Source organism: Cervus elaphus, chromosome 16 (genome assembly GCF_910594005.1).
Source record: "Cervus elaphus chromosome 16, mCerEla1.1, whole genome shotgun sequence".
Lineage (NCBI taxonomy): Eukaryota > Metazoa > Chordata > Mammalia > Artiodactyla > Cervidae > Cervus > Cervus elaphus.
This window is the reverse complement of record NC_057830.1, coordinates 6,558,436-6,584,777: the sequence shown is the minus strand read 5'-3', so window position 1 is coordinate 6,584,777 and position 26,342 is coordinate 6,558,436. Positions and strand designations below refer to the sequence as shown.

Below are 26,342 nucleotides of genomic sequence, written 5' to 3'. Positions count from 1 at the left end.
TCCTGGACTAGAATTTAGGATACCTGGGTTCAAGCCAGGCATAGCTCTTCCACTTTTTGGCCTCAATTTGTTCATCTTAATTTTTGACATAAGGGAAAGGGCTTACATATGGTTAAGATCAAGTTAGGGAGCCAATTGGAGAAGAAAAAACACGGAAATGCTCTTTGAAAAGCATATGTAAAGACATGTAACTCTGACATATAAAGTTACCCCCCAAAGACACAATTGTATCCTTTTATGCTTCCAATTTAAAACTTGCATATATAAATTCTTATTTATATTTTCATATGCAGAGGGAGAAAATGTATATGAAGATATATATAGCCCAAAGTATGGTGCAGTTATCTCTAAAGTGATAAAGAGGACCTTTTTTTTTCTTTGTACATTTCAGCAATGTTTGAATTGGTTTTATTTTATTTTATAATGAGCATGAGCTACTTAAAAGAAAACTGGGGAAAAAAAAGTAGTAGAAGATTGAAGACTGGATGGGGAAAAATACCTTTTAAATGCAAGAATTTGACTACTATAATTAAGACAAACACAATTATTCCAGGTTTCCATTTCAGACTAAGGAAGAAACTGTCCGATTATCGGCATTCCCACAGCTGTGGATCCCTTCCTCACAGGGACTCAGCACGGCCACTGAGAAGTTTGCAGCCACTGTGTTTGACTCCCTCATGTCCTCTACGAGACGGCAGCCCTGCTACCCCCTTATCTACCCATCTCTGCACCGTTCCTCTGCTTTGAGACTCTCTTCTACATGTACTTGTGCACCGGCTCTATGCTCTCAACTATTACTTTTATTCTATTACTCCCTTCTTCAAGGACACTTTGTATCCAACACCCTTGTGCTGGTCCACAACTGGCACCCTAAAACAGTCAGGGTTTAGCAAACCAGAGACAGTTGCCCTTTTTCATTTTAATCCATCCCACCCCTTAGCCCAAATCACAGAGCAAGAATGCAATTTGAAACTGTCCCTACAGACTTTGGGCTTCCTTGTGGCTCAGCTGGTAAAGGATCCACCTGCAATTGGGAGACCTGGGTTCAATCCCTGGGTTGGGAAGATGCCCTGAAGAAGGGAAAGGCTACTCACTCCGGTATTCTGGTCTGGAGAATTCCATGGACTGTATAGCCCACGGAGTCATAAAGAGTAGGACACAACTGAGCGACTTTCACTTCACTACAGACTTTGGGAAATGTGTTCTGAAGAAATGAAACACAGAAGGAGCCATTTATCCAAAGATGTGCAGAGCATGTTGTTTGTAATAAGGGGGGAACACTCAAAATATCCAACAAGAAGACAAATAGGATGCAATATTCCCTTTCATAGAAATCAGGCAACCCCTACAAATGATGTTTATGAAGAATTCGTCCTGGTTAAGGATAAGGGTTCTGGATTGGAGATGCTTGTTTAAAATCCTCTGTTCTAGAATCTCAGAGCTCTGTGGACATGAGCGAATTATTTAAGTTCTCCCTGCCTCAGTTTTTCTACCTACATGAAAACGAACAACAAGGAGACCACGTCAGAGGCTGCAGAATGCAGCGAACACTCTGGTACCTGAAGCTCTCATCACTACCACCACCACCATCCTCATCATCTCTTCACAAAATATCAGATAATAATAATAATAATAGCAACGATGCTTCCTGCCTACATAGGGCCCGGAGCCAGCCCATTGTGTATGCATTATCTCAGTCAGTCCTAATATCAGCTTTGCCAGGTATTATTAGCCCCATTTTACTCAACAGGAATCCAAGACTCAGAGGCCTTAAGTAATCCGTCCCAAGGTCACCTGGCTAGTACACGATATTGGGTTTTTCTGACACCAGAAATTGTGACCTCCTGAAGGAAGAGGCGATTGTAAGAGGAAATAAATGCATTCTCTTGTGTGGTCTCTTCCTATGGTGAAAAGGTGTTTGTGTTCATGAAATTAAAATGCCAACCATGTGTCCAGACGCTCACAAAAGGGAAAGAAAGGGAGGAAGAGCCCCTCCCCTGTATATCTGTTTCCCCATCAGCCAATGAGTTAAGCCCTGCCCTCCACTCACACTGCCCTTTCCTGCCCTCGGAATCTTCCAACCGTAGAATCACTGCCCTCTGGGAACGTATATCATGAGATTTCAGGAAAGGAAAGGGCCGTTAGCAATTCTGACCCCTCTCCAGGCTGGTCCCAAACTCCCTCTCTGGTTCCAGCATGAGGTTCACACAGATGACCAGCATCTGCCCTGGAAGGCTTTATTCCACACTTGAACTTCACAGGTGGCAGAACCAGAATTTCAGCTTCTATTCCCTGTCTCCAGTTTAGAGCTCCTTTCCCCCAACACCATCCTTCCAGGAAATCAAAGGGTAAAACCCATCACTTTGGAAGGGCGAGGGCTGTCCCCTGACTTTAAGAGATAATGACTTCTACACAATAAAACCAGCTTACCAGAAATACCATCAGACCTAGCAAATCTAGATCCCAAATAAATAAAATAAGGGGGAAAAATAGAGATGGCTTCAAATGCCATGGGAGAAATAAAATGTTTAATGTCATAAAAGGGTGTACAGGCTTTATGAGAATGCCACACATTATAATCTTGAAAACCCCATCCTGCATCCTGCTCACCCCCATACCTATTAATAGAATGGGGGTGGGGAGCTTTACTTGAAATTCACAGAAGATTCAGAAGCACAGCTCCCAGCTGAGAGAGGATGCCCCTCCTTTCACCGGCCCCCCACCTCCCCGCCCCCGGCAAAGTTTGAGCCTGGTGTGCAGTCATTGAGCCAAGAGGCACAGTTCCAATTTTCCTCTTTGGAAGTCTCCTTCTCTGACCCCCATCCCCTGCCTTCCAATACTCATTCCCTTTCTCTTCTTCCAGACCTCCCAGATACAGATGAGGAAGGGAATTCGGGACACTTGAGGAAGGTGAGGGGAAGGAAGTGTCCTGCTGGTATGCTCCCTGACATGGGGACATTTGCTTGATCCCTGGGGAACTCTCCTCAGCCTCCGGAAACTGTCATCTGATGACCTAAGAGGTGGCTCTGGATTCAGATAGACCTGGGCGGAGCTTCTGCTCTGCTTTCGCCTGGACGGTTGGACTTGGTCGCACTTCCCCTGCTTTCGGAATCCCTTCTCTCATGGAAAAGTTGTTATCATTGTTTAGTCACTAAATCGTGTCCGACTCTCCCCAGTACGCTGGGCTCTCTGGTCCTCCACCACCCGGGAATCCACTCAAACTCATGTCCATTGAGTTGGTGATGATATCCAGCCATCTCATCCCGTCGCCCCCTTTTCCTTTTTCGCTTTCAGTCTCTCCCAGCATTAAAGTCCCTTCCAATGAGTGGGCTCTTGGCATCAGGTGGCCCAAGTATTGGAGCTTCAACTTCACTATCAGTCCTTCCAATGAATATTGAGAGTTGATTTCCTTAGGATTGATCAGCCCAATTTCCCTGCAGTCCAAGGGACTCTCAAGAGTCTTCTTCAGTACCACAACTCAAACACATCACTCAGCCCTCTCACATCTGTACACAACCACCAGATAAGACGAGTGTAGTAACTGTGCTCACCACACCAGGCAGCGGGGAGGATTCACCATGATGATGCATCTTAATCACTCATCCCAGGACCTGGCCCGTAATCCGCATCACATATTCCCCACATGTAGCTCCATCAGGGATGCTATTATCGACAGCACTGGTTTCTCTATCAATGTTGTAAGCACTAGTATTACTGATGGTGGTGCACGTAGAAAAATCTGTCTGTGGACCTGTTTGAAAGTGCTTTGATGAGGATATCATATAAGAGATGCTTTGCCCTTTAGACCCTATTTCCCAGACAAAGCATCTCTGAAAGAATCTCCAAAAAGATGCTTTGCCTCTTAACTACATGTTTATGAAGATTTTTAGTAAGAAAAATGTGACAAGCATCATTTTTCCTATTTTGGATTCTGGCAAAACTATCCTGCTTGGAAAGAGATACAACTTCTTCATCCCCAAGTCGTGGGAAGAATCACTGTCCCTACATCACAGAGCAAATGTTGAGTGTTAACAACCAGACAACTCAGCTTCGTAAGAAATTTTAATTAAAATAATATGTGTAGCAAGGAACTGTATTCAATACTATATAATAATCTATAATGGAAAATAATTTGAATATAGGCTTCCTAGTTGGCACAGTGGTAAAGAATCAGTCTGTCAATACAGGGGATGCAGGAGACATAGGTTCCATCCCCAGGTTGGGAAGATCCCCTAGAGAAGGAAATGGCAGCCCACTCCAGTATTCTTGCCTGGGAAATCCCATGGACAGAGGAGCCTGGCGGGTTTCAGTTTATGGGGTTACAGAAGTTAGACATGCCTGAGGGACTGAGCAAACACACACACATATATATAATATGTAAGTATGTAAATATATAGGCTTCTGTGGTGTCTATATACACATAGGAAGTGAAGTGAAGTGAAAGTCACTCAGTCGTGTCAGACTCTTTGCGATCCCATGAACTATACAGTCTATGGAATTCTCTAGGCCAGAATACTGGAATGGGTAGCCTTTCCCTTCTCCAGGGGATCTTCCCAACCCAGGGATCGAACCCAGGTCTCCCACCTTGGAGGTGCATACTTTACCCCCCGCCCCACACACGTGCATATCTGAATCATCATGTTGTATACCTGCAACTAAGACAATATTATAAACGAACTATGATTTAGTAAAAAAATAAATAAATAAATAAATAAATAAAAAGAAAGAAACCTATCCTGTTGGTACCATGAATCCATCACAACCCCTGTGGCTGACCTGTAGGGATGCAGAGTCCCTTTCTGGGGGTGAAGACCCAGTTCCCAGGCCCCAGACCCCCCTGAGGCTCAGCCCTGCTCCACCTGTCCAGGAGGCCAGGAGGCCAGGAGGTACTCAGGGCTTGGCCTCCCGGTCAGCAGGGCCTGGGCTGTGCTCCAAGTGATCTCTCATGCTTCTGATCCCCCTCACGAGTCCTCCTCGCTCTTCTTGAGTTCTGGTTCCTTAAATGACAGTCCAGCTGAGCCGCTGAAAGAGGATGGCACCAGGAATGGAGATAAGCAGCCTCTCTCCCCAGCTGAACCAGATGCCAGTTTCCACCTCCCTCTGAGTGGTGCCAAAGAGGGGCCTGACTGATAATACATGAAAATTTGTATCTCTACCTATCTCAGCTTTTTAAAAGGCAGCTTTTTTGGTTGTGTTGTTGCCTCTCAGCATCTCAGGACAATCAGGGGTCCTCTCGTCCTTCCAAATATCTGGGAGGCCAGATGGCTTTTTAGGTCAAAGTGGAGAAAAAAAAAAAAGGAGAAGAGGAGGTGGGGATGTGGCCTGTGACTTGTAGGGAGGTGTGGCAGAGTGAGATGGGTCTGGAATTCAGAGGCAGTTCCTGACATTAGATTCACCTCCTAAAAACATGCCATCCCTCCACAGGGTCTGGCAAATATACAAACCCCTGCCCCTCTTTCAGTCCTAAATTTCTGTGAAAACATCTAGCATGGCCTTTTTTTCCCCCTTATCCTTCTTTGTGCTTTTCTATATACTCCTCTTCCCTGCTAGACAGTTTCATTTTTCTCATGTGTAAAGTGGAGATAATCATAAAACCTAGCTCATGGGATGACTGTGAGAATTAAATTGGTTAAAATAAGCAAAGCACTTAGAGTCATGTCTGGCACACAGTCACTGTGAGGATGGCTGCTCTTATGTACTAGCTTTTCTCGTTTGTAAAATGGATATAATCATACCCATCTAGGGGTGGTTATAAGCATTTAACTGCCATGAGCATAAGTGAAATGGAACACAGTAGGTACTCAATGAGTGTGAGTTCTCTCCCACATCTCCTCTCTTCTCTCTGGGACTCATTTCAGCTCGCCCCACCCACCCTCTGCCATGGATATTCTTGTGTAGAGATACAAAATGACCTGTTGAAGGTCACACTGCAAGCCCTGCTGAAACCCATCTTGTCTTCTGAACCACATGAGGAAAGAAGCTGGGGCTCTTCTCCCTGTATTCTGTTACATTCACAGGACTGGATACACTGTTGCTAAAGTCAATATTTGGATTGCTACTGTGGCAAAGATGATGCTAAAAGACTTCCAGTGTAGGAACCTACAATTACATGGAAGGGGTCTGTGATCCAATCTTGATTCTTATCACTGCTTCCCTACATGAGCTTGAGCGATTCCCACATCCTTCTAAGACCTTTGTTTTTCTGTTCGTGTGGTGGGAGAGGTTCTGGCTTGGTCACAAGATCTCCAGGTTGACCCTTCCTGGTCAGTGGCTCTAAGCTGCAGGAACATGCGTAGATTGAAGATGGCCACACATTCTTGGCAACTCATCTCATGAACAAGTACAGTCTAGCTCCTGCCTCTTGAATCTGGGCTGAAATCAGTGACCTGTTTGACCAGTAGATTGTGGTAGAAATGATGTTCTGGGACTTCTAAGCTTAGGTGTTAAGAAGACCCACAGCTTCTGCATAAGCTCTTAGGGCACTTATCTTGAGGTGTTTCCTTTGCAACCTGTGGTGCTGGAGAAGACTCTTGAGAGTCCCTTGGATTGCAAGGAGATCAAACCGGTCCATCCTAAAGAAAACCAACCTTGAATATTCATTGGAAAGATGGATGCTGGAGCTCCAACCTTTGGGCTACCTGATGCAAAGAGCCAACTCACTGGAAAAGATCCTGATGCTGGGCAAGATTGAAGGCAAAAAGGAGAAGGAGGCGGCAGAGGATGAGATGGTTGGATAGCATCACCGACTCAATGGACATGTGTCTGAGCAACTTCTGGGGGAAAGTGAAGGACAGAGATGCCTGGTGTGCTGCAGTCTAGTGGGTTACAAAGAGTCAGACATGACTTAGCAACTGAACAACAATAACCACAAACTTTGCAAATCCAGCCTCCATGGCATGAGAAGTCCAAGCCAAACAGAGACACCAATAGGGCAAGCACTCTGGAGAAAGACCCAGCTGAGGTCTAACAGAACCAGGATGAACCAGCCCCAGCACCGGGGAGGTGCAGAGAGCCTCTGGGACGCTCATTCTCCAGCCCCACATCCCAGCCACGTGCTGTAGGTCAGAGACACATCACTCGGCCAAGTCCTTCCCCGTTCCTGACCCACAACACTGGGAGCAAAACAGACTGGTTATTTCAAGCCAGAGTTGTGGTGGTTGTTTTTTAACTCATTCTTTCTTTTTATTGTAACAAATGTTTCAAATTGTTAACATGCTCCAACAATCAAATATGATCTTCATAAAGGCATACATTAAAAATGAACTATAGACTATATTCTAAATAACCATTATTCAATAGAACTTTCTTTTAAAATTTTTTTATTTTATATTATAGTTGACTTATAATGTGTTATTTTCAGGTGTACAACAAAGTTATATGTATAGCAAAGTGAGTGTATATATATAGAGTGTGTGTGTGTGTATATATATATATATATATATAAACTTTGCTTTACTATGCCATCTGGGATATATATATATATATGTGTGTGTGTGTGTGTGTGTGTGTGTGTGTATATAACAGAATATTGAGTAGAGATCTCTGTGCTATACAGTAGGTCCTTGTTATCTATTTTATATATAGTGGTGTATATACATTAAGCCCAAACTCCTAATTTAGCCTTCCCCCACACCTTTTCCCTATGTAACCAAAAGCTTGTTTTCTAAGTCTGTGAGTCTGTTCCTGTTTTGTAAATAAGTTCATTTGTATCATTTTTTTATATCCCATATAGAAATGATACCATATGATATTTATCTGTCTTTGTCTGACCTACCTCAATCAGTATGACAAACTCTAGCTCCATCCAAATTGCTGCACATTAAGATAGTTACACAATAGCAGAAAATTGTAACAATGAAGAAGAGCTATAGACTGACATTTATAAAGGGGCTGAGGAGGATACATTTTGATCACTGGATTGTCTAGGGTTGAGTCCAATATAAGTTCCCTTCTGGAGCTGAGAAAACCAGGATAATACAAGGGAACAGCAGGCGTGAAATGCTTCAGGGGGCAGCAGCTATTCAGAGATGGTGGGCACGTCCTCTGCAGGATATCATGATTAAGTGCTTACAGTTTCTCTGGTTTTGCCCTCTATCTTGATTAAAATTTTGCAACGTTTATGCTGCCACACAGAATAAATGGAACCATTGCTTACTTTTCAAACTGTGTCTTGCTGACATCATTCTGTTTGTCACATTTAGACCACTTCTAATAGATAACATTTTTTTTTTTTTGCACTCTTTAGCACACTCAAGAACACAGTATTCTCTCCCTCCCTCTTTTGATGCTTCATTCATTGCTACCTTCTCCATCCCTGGTCAAGAGGTGAGGGCCTCCCTGGAAATAATTGAAACTCAAAATAACAGGATAATTTTTTATATATCATCTCTGGGATCAACCTTCCTTCCCATATTATTATTCACCTGCATTAGTGTTCTATTGATGGTACAACAAATTACCATGACTTGGCAGTTTATAAAACACCAATTTGTTATCTTGCAGTTCTACAGGCCAGAAGTACAGAAAGTCTCACTGGGTTAAATTCAAGGTCTCAACAAGGCTACATTCCTTTTCTAGATTATGTGGCAGGCAAGAGGGAGTCCATTTCCTTGCCTCATCCAACTTCCAGAGACTTTCTTTAACTTCTAACCCCTTCCTCTGACTCAGCGGACATGAATCTGAGCAAACTCTGGGAGCCAGTGAAGGGCAGGGGAACCTGGCATGCTGCGGTCCATGGGGCCAGAGTCGGACATGACTGAGCGACTGAATAACAACAAATCTCTTCCTACATCTTCAAAGCCAGTCACGCTGCATCTCTCTGCTGCCTTCTTCCTCCACATTTAAGGGCATTGATTATATTGGGCTCATCCTGATAACCCCAGAGTTAGTCCCTCTCTTCAAAATTCAGCTTATTAGCAACTAAACACATAAGTGAATGCAATTCTCCAATGTCATATAAGATAACATATTCACAGGCCCTAGGTAGTAGAAAGTAGGCATCCTTCTGCCTTCGACACAGCCTATGAAAGTGAAAGTGAAAGCAGCTCAGTTGTGTCCAATTCTTTGTGACCCCACAGACTATATAGTTCATGGAATTCTCCAGGCCAGAATACTGGAGTGGGTAGCCTTTCCCTTCTCTAGCGGATCTTTCTGACCCAGGAATTGAACTGGGGTCTCCTGCATTGCAGTGGATTCTTTACTTACTGAGCTATAAGGGAAGCCCCCCAACATTCTGTGACCCTCCCCAATTTGGTAGTTGCACATCTAAGGACTACATTATCCCAGGAGAAGATGAGCACGGCAGAACCAGAATGCCAAGCAAGAGAAGGCATTTTTTTTTCTAATATGTACTTCAGAAATTGAGGTCTAATTCTTCTGCTTATTTTATATCTATCTATATATATAATAAGCAGAAGAACCTATAATCTGATATAGAAGTGGCCTCCCTTCCAGCCATAAAGACTATTTGAACTGGGAGATGAGAGGAATGTAGACAGCATATTAAAAAAGTAAAGACATCACTTTGCTGACAAAGGTCCATATAGATAAAGCTATGATTTTTCCAGTAGTCATGTATGGATGTGAGAGTTGAACTATAAAGAAGACTGACTGCCAAAAAATTGATGCTTTTGGTGCTAGAGAAGACTCTTGAGAGTCCTTTGGACTGCAAGGAGATCAAACCAGTCAACCCTAAAGGAAATCAATCATGACTATTCATGGGAAGAACTGATGCTGAAGCTGAAGCTCCAATACTTTGGTCACCTGATGCAAAGAGTCGACTCATTGGAAAAGACCCATGGGAAAGACTGAGGGCAGGAGGAAAAAGGCGCAAAAGAGGATGCGGTGGTTGGATGGAATCATCAACTCAGTGGACATGAGTTTGAGCAAACTTCGAAAGATAGTGAAGGACAAGGAAGCCTGGCGTGCTGCAATCCATGAGGTCACAAAGAACAGGATGTGACTCAGTAACTGAACAACAACAAAAAGAGGAATGTTGGGTATTAAACAAGATGACCTTGTCAAAGGGATCCTGGGCTCTGTTCCTGCCACGCTGATGACATGAGTGGGTGGAGAGGATGTGGGCTGTAGAAAATCAGGTGGGTCTGAGAGATATCAAGGCAAAGGCATCCGTGTCTCACTTGCCAGTGTCTGGTGGATGGCAAATGTGGTTGCGTGCTCTTCCTGGCATGAAATTTGCCATCTACAAAGGCCTTCATGGTCTGTCTGGATCAAGACAGCTTCAGCCAGCTTCAGACTCTGAGGTCCGCAGGGGTGGGTAGAAGAATGACTGGACATTCCTCATGCCCTCAGTAGGCTGTGGAATGTCTCCGATGGTTGGAACCAACTGGCCTCAAATGCCGAGTGGTGGAGATGAACAGAACATGGCAGCAGATACCAGGACGGGCCACACACCTGTAAACTGGGTGAAACAGGGAAGTCCTGATGTAGGTTAGAAAGAAAGAAGAGTGATGAAGGGCCAGATGGGACGGCAGGTACTAGAATGGAGTTAGTCCAGCATCAAGCATCCCTTTACACCTGTGCCTTGGAAGTGCATCAGCCTCCTTGAACTGAGATGTTCAGAACAGGTGAGACACAGAACACCTAAACTGACCAAGTTTCCACTGTCATTGGACGGAGTAGCAAATAATTAAAATCCAGTCGTAGAAACATTATAGAAAATTAAATACACCGTGCTCCTGTGGACTGTATTGTCAAAGCTATGGTTTTTCCAGTAGTCATGTACAGATGTGAGAGTTGGACCCTAAAGAAGGCTGAGCGCCGAAGAATTGATGTTTTTGAATCGTGGTGCTGGAGAAGACGCTTAATACATCAGTAATGGTGGCTTCCTCATCTCACACAGAAATGGTACTCTGTAAACCTCGGATCATGTCCAGTTACATTTTTTTGATTTTTCAGAAAACCGATGAGTTCAAGAGCTATTGTTCCCTTTGAAAAACCTAACAGCTGAAAGCTAACCAGGTCAACACAGATTCAAAAGCTTGACAATGACCAAGTCAGGGCTCAACCCACTTCACCCAGACCAGTCTCCTTTCCGAGGTCCTTTGCTGCCATCTCCTCTCAGCCACAGGGAAGCAGCCCAGGGTTTGGGCCTCTATCCTGCCACCTTGCGGTGAAACCGTGGAAAGTCACGTTGCTTCCCACACAGGTGAGCGAACCTACCCACCAGGTCTGCGGTGAAGATGAATGAATCATCGGATGTAGACATGCCTTGAGACCTCTAAAGTGTTCTAAAAATATAAGATATTATCCGTTTTTGCCAGAATAAGTTTCTTAGAAGATGGGCTACAATAAAAAAAAATTACCTTTCCCAGCATTATGGAAAGTCTACAGAGAAAAGAGATTTTTAATTTCAGTGTAAAAGTAGGTATTTCCCTGTGTGTTCTGAAGTCATAGAGAAGAGCTTGCCTTCTATCCGTCAAGCTCTGAAGTTGCAGCTTTAACATTAGGTCCTTAATCTATAGAGGAAGGTCACTGACAACCTCATCAGACTATTGAATTTTCTCTTAAGCTCCAAGGAATGGCCGTACTTTCTCAGTCTCCTCTTATTTTTCTGGTTTACATTAATGAGAGGGGAAAAGAGACAATTCCTGCTTGCACATGCAGATATACACACACGCGCGCACACACACACATATCTCTGCATTTATGAGGTTTCATTCTTTAGGGATGTGATGTCTATCCTTAAGAAGGAGCTAAATTATTTAAGGAAAGAGAACTGATGAAAAAAAGGAGAAAGAGACAACTTAGTCCTTTCAGAAAGATCAGACTCACGTTTTGGAGACAACATGGATCATTTAGAACATGTTTTTGAATTTTTTTTAATCCACTGACCAGCTCTAGTTCAGTTGCTCAGTCGTGTCCGAGTCTGTGTGACCCCATGGACCGCAGCACGCCAGGCCTCCCTGTCCATCACCTACTCTAGGAGTTTACCTAAACTCATGTCCATTGAGTCGGTGATGCCATCCAACCATCTCATCCTCTGTCGTCCCCTTCTCCTCCTGCCCTCAATCTTCCCCAGCATCAGGGTCTTTTCCAATGAGTCAGTTCTTTGCATCAGGTGGTCAAAGTATTGGAGTTTCAGCTTCAACATCAGTCCTTCCAATGAACACCCAGGACTGATCTCCTTTAGGATGGACTGGTTGGATCTCCTTGCAGTCCAAGGGACTCTCAAGAGTCTTCTCCAACACCACAGTTCAAAAGCATCAATTCTTCATCACTCAGCTTTCTTTACAGTCCAACTCTCACATCCATACAAGACTACTGGAAAAACAATAGCTTTGATTAGATGGACCACTGTTGGCAAAGTAATGTCTCTGCTTTTTAATATGCTGTCTAGGTTGGTCATAACTTTCCTTCCAAGGAGTAAGCGTCTTTTAATGTCATGGCTGCAATCCCCATCTGCAGTGATTTTGGAGCCCCCCAAAATAAAGTCTGACACTGTTTCCACTGTTTCCCCATCTATTTGCCATGAAGTGATGGGACCAGATGCCATGATCTTAATTTTCTGAATGTTAAGCATTAAGCGAACTTTTTCCCTCTCCTCTTTCACTTTCATCAAGAGGCTCTTTAGTTCTTCTTCACTTTCTGCCATAAGAGTGGTGTCATCTGCATATCTGAGGTTACTGATATTTCTCCTGGCAATCTTGATACCAGCTTGTGCTTCCTCCAGCCCAGCATTTCTCATGATGTACTCTGCATGTAAGTTAAATAAGCAGGGTGACAATATACAGCCATGATGTACTGCTTTTCCTATTTGGAACCAGTCTTATTTGTTCCATGTCCAGTTCTAACTGTTGCTTCCTGACCTGCATACAGACTTCTCAAGAGGCAGGTCAGGTGGTCTGGTACTTCCTTGTCTCTCAGAATTTTCCACAGTTTACTGTGATCCACACAGTCAAAGGCTTTGGCATAGTCAATAAAGCAGAAACAGATGTTTTTCTGGAACTCGCTTGCTTTTTTGATGATCCAGTTGATGTTGGCAATTTGATCTCTGGTTCCTCTTCCTTTTTGAAAATCAGTTGAATATCTGGAAGGTCACCATTCATGTATTGCTGAAGCCTGACTTGGAGAATTTTGAGCATTACTTTACTAGTGTGTGAGATGAGTACAACTGTGTGGTAGTTTGAGCATTCTTTGGCATTGCCTTTCTTAGGGATTGGAATGAAAACTGACCTTTTCCAGTCCTGTGGCCATTGCTGAGTTTTCCAAATTTGCTGGTATATTGAGTGCAGCACTTTCACAGCATCATCTTTCAGGATTTGAAGTAGCTCAACTGGAATTCCATCACCTCCACTAGCTTTGTTCGTAGTGATGGCCCACTTGACTTCACATTCCAGGATGTCTGGCTCTAGGCGAGTGATCACACCATTGTGATTATCTGGGTCATGAAGATCTTTTTTGTACAGTTCTTCTGTGTATTCTTGCCACCTCTTCTTAATGTCTTCTGCTTCTGTTAGGTCCATACCATTTCTCTCCTTTATTGAGCCCATCTTTGCATAGAATGTTCCCTTGGTATCTCTAATTTTCTTGAAGAGATCTCTAGTCTTTCCCATTCTGTTGTTTTCCTCTATTTCTTTGCATTGAACGCTGAGGAAGGCGTTCTTTCTTTTTTTTTTTCATTTATTTTTATTAGTTGGAGGCTAATTACTTTACATTATTGTAGTGGGTTTTGTCATACATTGACATGAATCAGCCACGGAGTTACATGTATTCCCCATCCCGATACCCCCTCCCACCTCCCTCTCCATCCCATCCCTCTGGGTCTTCCCAGTGCACCAGGCCCGAGCACTTGTCTCATGCATCCAACCTGGGCTGGTGATCTGTTTCACCATAGATTATATACATGTTTTGATACTGTTCTCTCGAAACATCCCACCCTCACCTTCTCCCACAGAGTCCAAAGCCAGAAAGATAAAGAACATTACAGCATACTAACACATATATATGGAATTTAGAAAGATGGTAATGATAACCCTATATGCAAAACAGAAAAAGAGACACAGATGTACAGAGGAAGGCTTTCTTATCTCTCCTTGCTATTCTTTGGAACTCTGCATTCAAATGGGAATATCTTTCCTTTCTTCCTTTGCTTTTTTCACTTCTGTTCTTCTCACATCTATTTGTAAGACTTCCTCAGACACCCATTTTGCTTTTTCGCATTTCTTTTTCTTGGGGATGGCCTTGATCCCTGTCTCCTGTACAGTGTCACGAATCTCCATCCATAGGTCATCAGGCACTCTGTCTATCAGATCTAGTCCCTTAAATCTACTTCTGACTTCCACTGTATAATCGTAAGGGATTTGATTTAGGTCATACCTGAATGGTATAGTGGTTTTCCCCACTTTCTTCAACTTAAGTCTGAATTTGGGGATAAGGAGTTCATGATCTGACTTCAATAAGGAGTTCATGACCAGCTCTAAGACTTGGGCAAACCCTCCTCTCTCTCTCGGGCTTCAGTTTCCCAACATGCAGCATGGCAGGCTACTTTGCGAATACTCTGATGCGGACAGCGCTTATGCACAGCCACCCAGCTCCTACAAGCCCTCTTCCTGTTGCTAGCTCCCTACTCTTCCTTGAGAGCCTATGCCTTCCCCCGGCTCACTACCACAGTGTTTAGATGCAGCCGCCTCTGACGCACATCCCAGGTTCCGGGATGAGTCTAGTCCTTCCAAACACAGTGACTGGGCATGAAAAACAAGCTGACCCAATCAGATGGAATTCTGTGACTTTAGTTGGAGGGACTGTGGTGCTGGAGAAGATTCTTGACAGCCCCTTGGACTGCAAGGAGATCAAACCAGTCAGTCCTAAAGGAGATGAACCCTGAATGTTCATCGAAAGGACTGATGCTGAACCTGAGCTCCAGTCCTTTGACCACCGGATGTGAAGATCCAATTCGTTGGAAAAGGCTGTGATTCCGGGAAAGACTGATGGCGAAAGGAGAAAAGCAGAGCCGCGGATGAGATGGTTGGGCAGCATCACCGACTCAGTGGACAGGAACTTGACCAAACTCTCAAGTTTGCTCAAGGCAGGCCTGGCGCGCTGTGGTCCATGGCGTCACAAGAGTTGGACATGACCCAGTGACTGAGACGCTGGTGTCCTGCAGGACTCACTGTGCAGAGAAGGTGTGGCATGGTCCTGAGGGCAGAGCTGAGAGGAGATGGATCCCAGTGACCCTGTGTGAGCCCCTCAGTCCTATTGGGTGGACTTCCATTTCAGTCAATACATTGCCTCTTTTTGCCTAAAGCAGTTTATATTGAGTTTCTATCACTTAGAATTCTAAAAATTCTCATCAGTAAAATCTCCATTGCCCATTGGCTTCTGAAGACCTCTTGATCTTTGAGTCTGAAATAGTTTTATTGCACTATCTCATCCTCTAGAAGCTTCTTTGTATTGGTTTCCTGGCCCTCGTCTATCTCCCTAGAGGTTATGTAGGTGCTTTAAGAGCTGACTGTGTATTCCCTTGGTCTCTTTCAAAGAACCTCGTCCAGAGCAGGCATTTTCATCCATGGACTCATTCCTCCCTTCCCGCCCTCTTTCTTTCTTCTTATCTTCTGAGATGGGTACTACTGGGGTGCTGAGCTGAATCAACAGATTCCCTGGGTTCTCCCTCAGCTTATTGGGATAGCTCAGTTGGTAAAGTATCTGCCTGCAACATGGGAGACCTGGGTTCGATCCCGGGTTGGGAAGATCCCCTGGAGAAGGGAAAGGCTACCCACTCCAGTATTCTGGCCTGGAGAATTCCATGGACTATATAGTCCATGGGGTCACAAAGAGTCGGACACAACTGAGCGATTTTCACTTTCACTTTCACACGTGAAAAAAGCCAGTCTGGACTATAAATTATCACAGGTGGTATAACAGATAAACATACACAAAAACAGTAATGGTTCTCACAAGAGCATGGTTATTTCTCCATTGGGGAGAGGGGAAAGGCTTCCTAAAGGAGATGGATCTCAAAGGAAGTCCACTTGTTTGCTACATTGTTAGGGGAGCAAGCCACTGAAGGTGAAAGAACGTCATGAGCAATGTCTCTGAGGCATTAAACAGGTAAGTGTGTTCAGGGACAACAACTAATTATCTCCAATTGGTTCTAGTGTCAGTTCAGTTCAGTCGCTCAGTCGTCTCTGACTCTTTGTGACCCCATGAATCACAGCACGCCAGGCCTCCCTGTCCATCACCAACTCCCCGAGTTCACCCAAATTCATGTCCATCGAGTCAGTGATGCCATCCAGCCATCTCATCCTCTGTCGTCCCCTTCTTCTCCTGCCCCCAATCCCTTCCCAGCATCAGGGTCTTTTACAATGAGTCAACTCTTCACATCAGGTGGCCAAAGTATTGTAGTTTCAGCTTCAGCATCAGTCCTTCCAATGAACACCCAGGACTGATCTCCTTTAGGATGGACTGGTTGGATCTCCTTGCAGTCCAAGGGACTCTCAAGAGTCTCCTCCAACAGGAGAGGCTCTAGTGTAGAAGGAAGTAAAGTGGTGGAGAGGTTGGAGGGCGGCCAGGCCAAGGCATTTAGCAAGTAGGGCAATGTTTCCAAGTGAGCTTGTAAGACACCCCCACCTCTCACACACATACACACTCATAACAGTGTTACAAATTCAGGCTCTATGGACCGAATCCCCACTATAGAATCAAAACTTCTAGTGTAACATTTCACCTTCTCATGGACATTTTACCTGGAACAAGCATTTTAAACAAGCACCCTTGACCATTCCTATAAGACGCATCATCCATATGACGCTCACATATCTTCCATGTTCTTACCGCACATTCGATATTAAAGCTCCGTGCAAACAAGGACACTATCCCCTCCGTGGCTTTGCTTCCCCCAGCCCCACTCTCTTCCCAATGTACACTGACTCATCTTATGAAGCCCATTACAGCACCACCGTCTCCAGCAAGCTTTCCTCACACTTTAGATCTCACCTACTATTTCTCTTCCAAACAGATGACGTGTTCCCCACTGACTGTCCAGAGACAAGACAGGCCCGACCTCACTCCCAAACGGACTGTGAACTTCCGAAGGCTAAATCACCATGTTGATATATTGCGGAGGACAAAGGTGCCAACTCATTTCCATTCTGAGCGCCTTTACACATGATCCTATCCAGAGGGGTTTTCCTGAGTTTTATAAACAGAACTCCTTGAGAGATGCTCACTGTTCACTGATTATGCCCTCAGACTCTTAATCCAATTGAGAACTTGCAGTGGTTTAGTGGATTTTGTACCTGTGGGGTGGGGCAGGGGCAGAGCTGGGGTGTTGGTGAGCCAGAGGCCAGGAACTCTCAAGGACCTACTGAATAATGGGCACTGAAGCTGTAATAGCTCATTTCATTCTTCTGACACTTACAGGAGGTACGTGTGATCGGGATCCCACTGTCGAGATGAGGAAATCAAGGAGGGAGGCCTGATGTACTGAAGGCCACGAAGGTAGGAGCTACGACCTTGACCCGCTGCCCCCTCACAGAAGGGCCTCTGGCTGGCAGCCTTGGTACCGGGGCCAGCACCACGTTCACGGGCAAGGGCACTTACCACACACCCCGAGGAGTCCACCTGACGGTCAGCCACGCACTTGAAGTTGCGCGTGCAGCCCCCGTTGTTCCGAGAGCAGTCACGGACAGGCCCGAAGGAGGACAGCAGGTCGTTGATGGTTTCAAAGTACGTGGACAGCATCGCGTCCTCCCTTGGAGAGAAAGGGGGACAGTTAAATCCCAGAGACATTGGTATCACTGGGTTAAAACTAAGTTTAATGTGCATTACTTTTGAGATCATTATTCATCATATGTGTAATCGAGAGAATGATACACATGCTTATTTAAAAAGAAAATAAGAAGCAAAGAAAACCAAAAAGAAGTAAATTCAGTGGTTATACTGTCATATGACATGATGGTTGTTTAGTTTTGATAAAGAGGTATATATTTGGAACTTTGCACCCTTTATTTCAATAACCCTCATAATTTTTGAAAGTAGACATACGATTTCCATTTTACCAATAAGTGAACTGTGACTGAAAAAGGACAAGTATTATTTACAACAGCCAAGACATGGAAGCAACCTAAGTGTCCATCAGCAGATGAATGCCTAAAGTAGTTGCAGTATATATACATGATGGAATACCACTCAGTCCTAAAAAGAATGAAATAATGCCATTTATAGTAACATGGATGGGCCTAGAGATTGTCATACCTAGTGAAGTAAGTCGAGCAGAGAAAGACAAATATCGTATGGTATCACTCGTGAAATCCAGAAAAAAATAAAAATAAAAATGAACTTATTCATAAAACAGAAACAAACTCACAGATGTGGAAAATAAACTTATGGTTACCAAAGGGGAAAGTGGGGGTAGGGAAACAGGAGTATGAGATTAACAGATAACACACCACAACATATAAAATAAATGGCGAGGATTTACTACAGTGTGTAGGGGGCTATATTCATTATCATGTATTAATCTATAATGGAAAATAATCTGAAAATACATATATATATAACTGAATCATTTTGTGGTACTCCTGAAACTAACATAATATTGTAAATCAACTACAATTCAATTGAAAAAAGAAAAAGAAAGGTGAAGCGTTCTGCTGACGGCCACCAGCCTGTAACGTGGCAGAGTTAAAAGTCTGTGCCCAGCTCCGTCTGAGTCCAAAGAGGAAGTTCCTCCCATGACAAAGCTCTTATCTTGCATTATACATGTTTCTACAGGTTCCAGACATCCCCACAGCAACTCTGTAAAATGGGCACATTCCTGGTGTTCCAACTTTGCAGAGATAAATTGAAACTATGGGAGGGGTGGCACTCATCCCAAATCACACAGCCTATTAACAGCAGAGCCAAGACACAAACACGGAACTCTCTGACCCTAGTACCGTATTTTTCAGACTCTTGCCTACAAATCACACCATCAACACCAGCAGCATTAGCTGTTGTAAAGATGATAAGACTCTAGGCAAATGCATGCGTGAACCTCCCAAATGCGGTTCACAACAGAATAAGATTAGACACCATAATCCATGAATCTGCCAAAATTCTATGTGAGGAGAGATAAAAAATGGAAGTTTCTGGATGCTGCTTTCTGGGAAAAGGGCCCCCAAACAAGGACTATCCTAGCCCTGGCTGATCTGTGGTGTGTTCATTACTTGCAGGAGACTTTATTAAAGGGTCACAAGAGGCAGTAAAAAGAGGCATATTCTTCCATGATGTATAAGTCATGGAATCCAGAAGCAAGAAAGAGGGGAGGTGCCAGGGTACGCATGTGTTGTACGAGGGGGTCGGTGAGCACCCCTAGTGATGTCTCTGGACCACACCCTTCAGCCTTTCTCCCAACCTTCTGCTCCTCAGGCTTGGAGCTCCAGGCTTCAGTCTCCTAGCTTCTTCCCTGACTCCAACCTTACCCCCTTCTGTTCCATTTTTCATCCTGACTGCCAGTGAACCTGGTAAATTCCAGCTCTACCTAGATACCCTACGGGGCAATAGGTCTCCATTATTTCTAGAAGAAAAACTAAATTAGTTTCATTGGCATTCAAGGTCCTGCATAATCGGGTTCCCGCCTACCTGGCTGGCTACATTTTACTTTGTCCTCATAGCCCCCATTCCATAGCCACAGCTTTCTTCTCATTCCCTAAACACACAATCTGAGGTCAGGTTCCCTGAGAACACATCCTGAGACAGAGCGCTGCTTACAGGAGGTTTATCAAGGTGCCCTCCTGGGACACAGGAAGCCAGCAGGGCATGACTGGGCAGCGGGAGGCGGTCCTGCCATGTGGTTGATGCCACGTAGATCTGCAGCCTCGGTGGTTGTGAGGGTAGCTCTGAAGCTGGAGTGGCCCTTTAAAGACATCCTGAATGGAGGCAAGGGACCCTGCCTCCTGCATCACCTCTGCATCACCCCATCACCGGCTGCCACGTGGAAGGGGTGTCCTTGGGAGCGGCAGCTCCTTGTGGCCGAGGTAACGCCCAGTGAGGGACAGAGCTGTGAGCCTCAGCCACATCCCAGAGGATGGGCGGGTCAGCCCTGCAGAGAGCTCTGAGGGCAGGGTGTACCTTAACCTCCCTGAATCCTCGACCACGCTCTTCTGCCTGGGATGCTCAGCTCCAACTTCTCTCCCCCACAGAATCCTAAGGATCCTTAAAACCATTTGAATCCATTCGTCCATTCATTCATCCTTATATTACACATGTTTTCTGAGTGCTGACTATGTACCGGGGGCCATTCTAGGTACTAGGAATACGGCAGTGACACGTCTGATGAGCTCACTGTGACCTCCTTTGTGAAACCTTCTCTACATCCCCCAAACAGAATCAATTCCTTTTCGCTTTGAGTCCATTGTTTAAATCTATTTATCTTATTGATCTTCATCACCAACTCCATAGTTTCCCAAAGAGACTGTAAGCTTCTTGAGTGAAAGGCCCAAGGCTTAGTCATCCCCTTTATTTATTTATTTTTAATGTTTTATTTTATATTGGAGTACAGCTGGACTTCTCTTGTGGCTCAGCTGGTTGAATCCACCTGCAATGCAGGAGACCTGGGTTTGATCTCTCTGGTGGGAAAATCCCCTGAAGGGAAAGGCTACCCACCCCGGTATTTCTGGCCTGGAGAATTCCTCGGACTGCAGTCCATGGGGTCACAAAGAGTCCAACACAACTGAGCGACATGCACTCACTCACAGCTGCTTAGCAATGCTGTGACAGCTTCATATGGACAGCAAAGGGACTCAGCCACACACATGCATTATTCATTCTCCCTGCAAACGACTCCCCAGTCCAGGCTGCACATTGCTATATTTAAAATGGATAACCAACAAGGACCTACTGTATAGCACAAAAGCACGAATAACTCTGCTCAAGGATACGGAATCACTCCTCTTTAGCCCCCAGCACACAGCCTGGTAGGCACTTGTGCTAAGTAGATGTTTGGCAAGTGAAACAAAGCAATTACCAGAAGGCAAGGACACGACCACCGCCAATCAGTGGTTTTATCAAGATTATGTCCAAAGAGGACACTCCCCTGCCTAGCCCCAACTCTGGGTTTCCACCCTAAATCCCTCATGCTCAGGGCTTAGTAGAGGGACAAAGAAGAATAAGCAAGGAGGAGAGCCGCCAGCTTATCTATCACTCCCCAACTTTGTACAGAGTGAGGTCAAGGTGGCAGGTGGATGGAGGGAGGGAATTAACAGTCCCTGAACTCATGCTCTTGGGAGACTCCCACTTCTGAATCACAGAGTTGGGAATCCCAGAAAGACATTAAGGGTATTAAAATATTAATATCCTTAGAGGGGGAAGAAGGATGATACATGAGGGGAGGAGATTAAGACAGAGAGAATTAGAGAAAGTGTGAGAGCAAAAAAAGAGACTAACATGCAGAGAATCTGCTAGAAAGAAAGGAGAGAGGCTAAGAGGCAGAAATACAGCCAGCCAGAGATGGATGGATGCCTGGATGGATGGATGAACTGACAAATGGATAGGTAAACAGAGAGACAGAGAGAGAAGACAAGATACCCAGAGGACTGTCATGGAGACAGAGCTTAAGAGAGGAAGCTGGAGGGGGGTGGTGTGTAAAGAAAGACAAAACGCAGAGATAGAGTAGGAGAAAGAAAGAGAGGGAGAAAGAGGAATAAGAGACAGAGATTCAAAAAGGAGAAAACATCAAGGCAAGCAGAATAAATGTGTACGTGTGCTGAGATGGATAGGAGGAGGGGAGGAGAGAAGAGGGAATGATGGGCAGAGGGGGAAGGGGACAGACTCAGGAAGACAGAGAATGAATGGGAAGAAAAAGACACTGCCTGAGTGGAAAGACCACACACAGAGAGATGGACAGCAGAGACAGAACGACCCAGAGAAACAAAGGAAGAGACGAGAAAAACCAGCGAAAATTGTCACCTTCCAGTGGAACCTGGCCACAGCTCAGGCTACACAAATAAGGAGGCTGTTAGCTTTTGAAAGGATTGATTCTGCATAAACATCAGTTACACCCAGGGAACATTGTTTAAAACACAAAGCCCTGACCCAGGGGCTGTTACTGAGTTGAGAACAGCAATCATGCCAGGCTGGGAAAATGAAGTATCGGAGCAGGGGCAGACACTGGCATTTTCCTATGTCAGGACCCAACTCCTCATCCCAGACGCTGGGTGCAGGATCTGGGGTCTGTGGGAGCTCAGAGCTGCCCCACTAGGGGGGCATAGAGGGATGGAGGGTTTAGCCCTGGAGGTGGAGGTGGACTGGGGTGACAGGGGCAACCGGGGGGAGTCCCGGCTTTGCCAGAAACTGCCAGCATCACCCACATCATCTCCCTCCGCCATCAGCTCCTGAGCACCAAGCTAGGTTCTTTCTGGCACTGACGCCATAACCCCGAGGTATACATTTTACTCCACCTCTGCAGCCCGAGAAACCAGCTACTGGGGAGAGAAGGGACTTGTCCCGGGTCACATGGGGGTGAAGCGGTGAGGTCAGGGTCTGCATGCACGTCTGCCTGACGTCAGGTCCACGGCTCAGCTTGTCCAACTTGCTCTGTGCCCTTGGGCAAGTCAGAGCTCTCCTAACAGTAAAGCTGGCAGAAATCTGTGCCCACCCCTCTGGGTCTTACAGGAGGAAGAACTGGAAGGGCAGAGGCTGGGCCGCCCTTGCACACCTCCCAGCGCTGCCGGCTGACCTGTGTACACGCCACAGTAGCCTCGATCCATACTGGAATAAAAGGGGAAAACACCAGTGTGGTGGTTTTCTAGAGCAGCCGTAGCAAGGACTACAAAACAGGTGACTTTAAACAACAGAAACGTATGCTGTCACAGTTCTGGAGATTGGGTGTCAGCGGGCCAAACTTCCTCTAAGACTCTAGGGCAGACCCCTTCTTGCCCTTCACAGCTCCCTTCACAGCTCCTGGCAACCCTCGGCATTCCTTGGCTTGTGCCCGCATCACTCTAATCTCTGCCTTCATTGTCACGTGGCCTCTTCCTCGTGTCTGTCTTTTCCTCTCCTCACAATGACACCATCCACTGGATTTAGTGTCCACTCAGGTGGCGCTCGTGGTAAAGAAACCGCCTGTTAATGCAGGAGACACAAAAGATGTGGGTTCGATCCCTGGGTTGGGAAGATCTTCTGGAGGAGGGCATGGCAACCCACTCCAGTATTCTGACTTGGAGAATCCCAGGGACAGAGGAGCCTGATGGGCTATAGTTCATGGGGTTGCAAAGAGCTGTCCATAATTAAAGTGACTTTGCATGCTGTGCGTGCACACACTAATCTACTATGACCTTATCTTAATTAAATCTGCAAAGACTCTATCTCCAGAAAGGTTCACATTCTGAGGTTCTGGGTGGCCAAGAGTTTTAGGGGACACTACTCAACCTACAACTCATAGCTCAGAGACACGTCCTCAAGCTGAGTAGGACAGCAGGACAGAGCCAAGACTATAATCCTGGCCTTTGGTCTTAATTCCAGTGCTACTGACACCATACCAGTCCTCCCGATTCCAGGCTCTGCAGGTCACACTGTGGTATTTACAAAGCCCGTGAAAACGTAGAGAAAGGACCATGGTGAAGCTGTTTCTCCTTCATTTGAGAGGAGAAAAGACCAGCAATAATTAAGTACCTAACACACCCCAGGCAGAACAGAGGTTGGCAAACTTCTCCATACAGAAATCCACAGTCAACATCTTAGGCTTTACAAGCCATATGGCCTCTGTTCCAACTACTCAATTCTGCTTTTATAGTGCACAATCAGCCACAGAAAATATGCAACGACGATATGCAAAATGCAGTGAATGAGCATGGCTATGTTTCAGTAAGACTGTATTTACACAAAGACACAGTAGGCTGAACCACCACTTCCTGTTTCACAGGGGAAAACCTGCAGGTCAGTATTGGAGTTAGGGTTTGAACCAAGGTATGTCCGACTCCAGAACCCACATTCCTTCTCCTCTATGAAGTTTCTTCTGAACCTCACTCTTCTCATCTGTAAAATGGGAACAGCATCTTTCTAGCTCCCAACCATGTAGGATTATTGTGGGAATGATGCAGTGAAAGGGTGCATAGGGCCATGTTTTCTAAAGTCTAAAATCCAATGCAAATCTATTTACTGTTCATTCATTCAAAAAATATTTCAGCACCTACTGCATGCCTGGTACTGAGATGATTACTATTATTACTTTTTGAATTGTATACTTTATTTATATGTAATGCTGTTCCAACTGGTGGCTCAACAGTAAAAGAATCCTCCTGCCATGTAGGAGATGCAGAGATGCAGGTTTGATCCCTGGGTTGGGAAGATCCCCTGGGGGAGGAAATGGCAACCCACTCCAGTATTCTTGCCTGGAGAATTCCATGGACAGAGGAGCATAGTAGGCTACAGTCCATGGGGTCCCAAAGAACTGGACACAATTGAATGACTAAACAACAACAAATGCTTTTACAACCCCCTACATTGCCTTTAATTTTAATTTTTTCAGCATTTTATCAGATGAATCTTAAAAGTTAATGAAAGAATATATAATGAACACCCATACTTTTTGGATTCAACAGTTGTTAGCAATATGACAAATGCATATTATGTTTATGAAATTACAAGTCTATTAATTTACCTTCTGTGATCTCTATTAATATGCCTCTCCTTTGGTATCACTCTTCCTCTCTTTTGTCACCTATTAATTCCAGCCACTAAGATGTCTTGAAGCATCTCTTCAGTTCTAACAATCTAATTTTTCTTTTTTTTTCCCTGATAATACTGGTTTCAAAACAGTCCCCCAAGCCCTGCCAGGCTGAGTGAGGCTGCCATCCCCTCCCGAGCGGGTTGCATGAGTGTGAAGCAGCATTTGGATTCCGTTTGCCCGAGTCGGCTGAGCCCAGCGCGGGGAGAGCGTGAGGCAGGCGGCTGGGAACAGGTGCGGACGCGGCCCCCTGTTACTAAGCATCAGGAAAGGTCTGTGTCACTCACAGAGAGGTGCGGATGGAGGACTCGGGGCCCAGGCAGTGACAAGCCCCGCGCGGGTGCAGACTAATCCTTCTCTGATGACACCAAGCAGCCTGTTTCCTGAGCTCCCAGAGAGCGAGGAGGTGAGGACAGGGCTTGTCAGGAACCAGGTCCCTCCTCCCCACCCCTCGCGCGCCTTCGCGGGGGTCAGGAGCAGCTGCGGGGCGCAGGCGACACGAGGCAGGCTTGTCTCCCAGCTTCAGTCACCATGGGACCTTGGGTGGGTCCTGTAAACCCCAAGCCTCCATTTTCCTATCTGAAAAGCGGAGATACTCATACCTGGCTGGCGAGAGAGTTAGCATGGAACGTAAGGTAGATGATATATGCAAAATGTCTTACACACAGAGGGTGTCCAAAGGTCGGCAGAAACCAGCATCATCTGATTTCCTGTGAACTTGCAAGGACTGTAACTTGAGAATGTGAGGAGCTCAGTGCAGGAGAAGGAGGACTTGGGGCCTCATAGTGTCGATTCACTCAGATATGTTTGCTGATGTTTAATTTGGCCCTGGGCTGCCTCCCGGGCAAAGACAGGAATAGGTATGACATAGCATGTGCGGGGGAGGAAGAGAAAAACAACCAAAAAAAGTAAACCTTGCAAAGTAACTGGGGCCTTAGGACTATAAAAGAAGAAGTCATTCCACCCACCCAGACCTTGGTAGTGAGCAGCCAGACAAGGCTTTTAGGAGGAGGTAATATTGAAGCTGAGACAAAAAGGCTGAGCAGAAACTAGCCACATGAAGGAGGGTGGTATGAGATAAGGGTGTTCCGGGCAGAGGGAACAGAATATGTGAAGGCCTAGAGGTAACAGAGGGTATACTCTGGTTGGTGGAACTGCAAACGATGTAGGGAAGCTGAGTGTCGAGGAGGAGGTGCGGTCTAGCAAAGGATGGGCCAGCAGAGGCTGCTGGGAGACAAGGCTGTCTGCGTGCCAGGCCTTGCCGATCCTGTACTTCATCCTGGGAGCTACAGGCATCCACCAAAGGGCTCTAGAATCAGATCCTGCTTTTATTGAGACTGATAACACAGACTGTGATTTTAGGTAAATCATTATGGCAACAACAACAACATTAATAATAGTTCACGATTATTGAACACTCATAATATGCCAGGAAATGTTTCCAGCAGGACATGTGGCAGACTTCTTCATCATCATGAAAACACAGTGATGTAAATGATAGGATCATCCTCGTTTCCTAGAAGAAGGAACCAAGTTTCCGTTTTGAGGATTAGGGCTGTTTTGAGACCGGTTGAAGACCATGTTAGGGACAGTGTTAGGACAGTGGCTGGCACACGGCAATGGCCTTATGAAGGTTAGGTGGTACAAGGATTCTAGGCAGGGGTGGGCTGGTACAGGG

The 26,342-nt window shown here is 45.4% G+C and overlaps 1 protein-coding gene across 4 annotated transcripts in view; it reads right to left on the bottom strand.

Moving 5' to 3' along the window:
• The window catches only part of ASTN2 (astrotactin 2), a 993,079-nt gene that overhangs the window by 389,416 nt on the left and 577,321 nt on the right, over nt 1-26,342 (bottom strand). For all 4 annotated transcript variants that reach the window (XM_043927598.1, XM_043927599.1, XM_043927600.1 and 1 more), the window contains one exon: nt 17,560-17,710. In XM_043927598.1, coding sequence (XP_043783533.1) covers nt 17,560-17,710 — 151 coding nt within the window. The remainder of the gene's footprint in view (nt 1-17,559; nt 17,711-26,342) is intronic.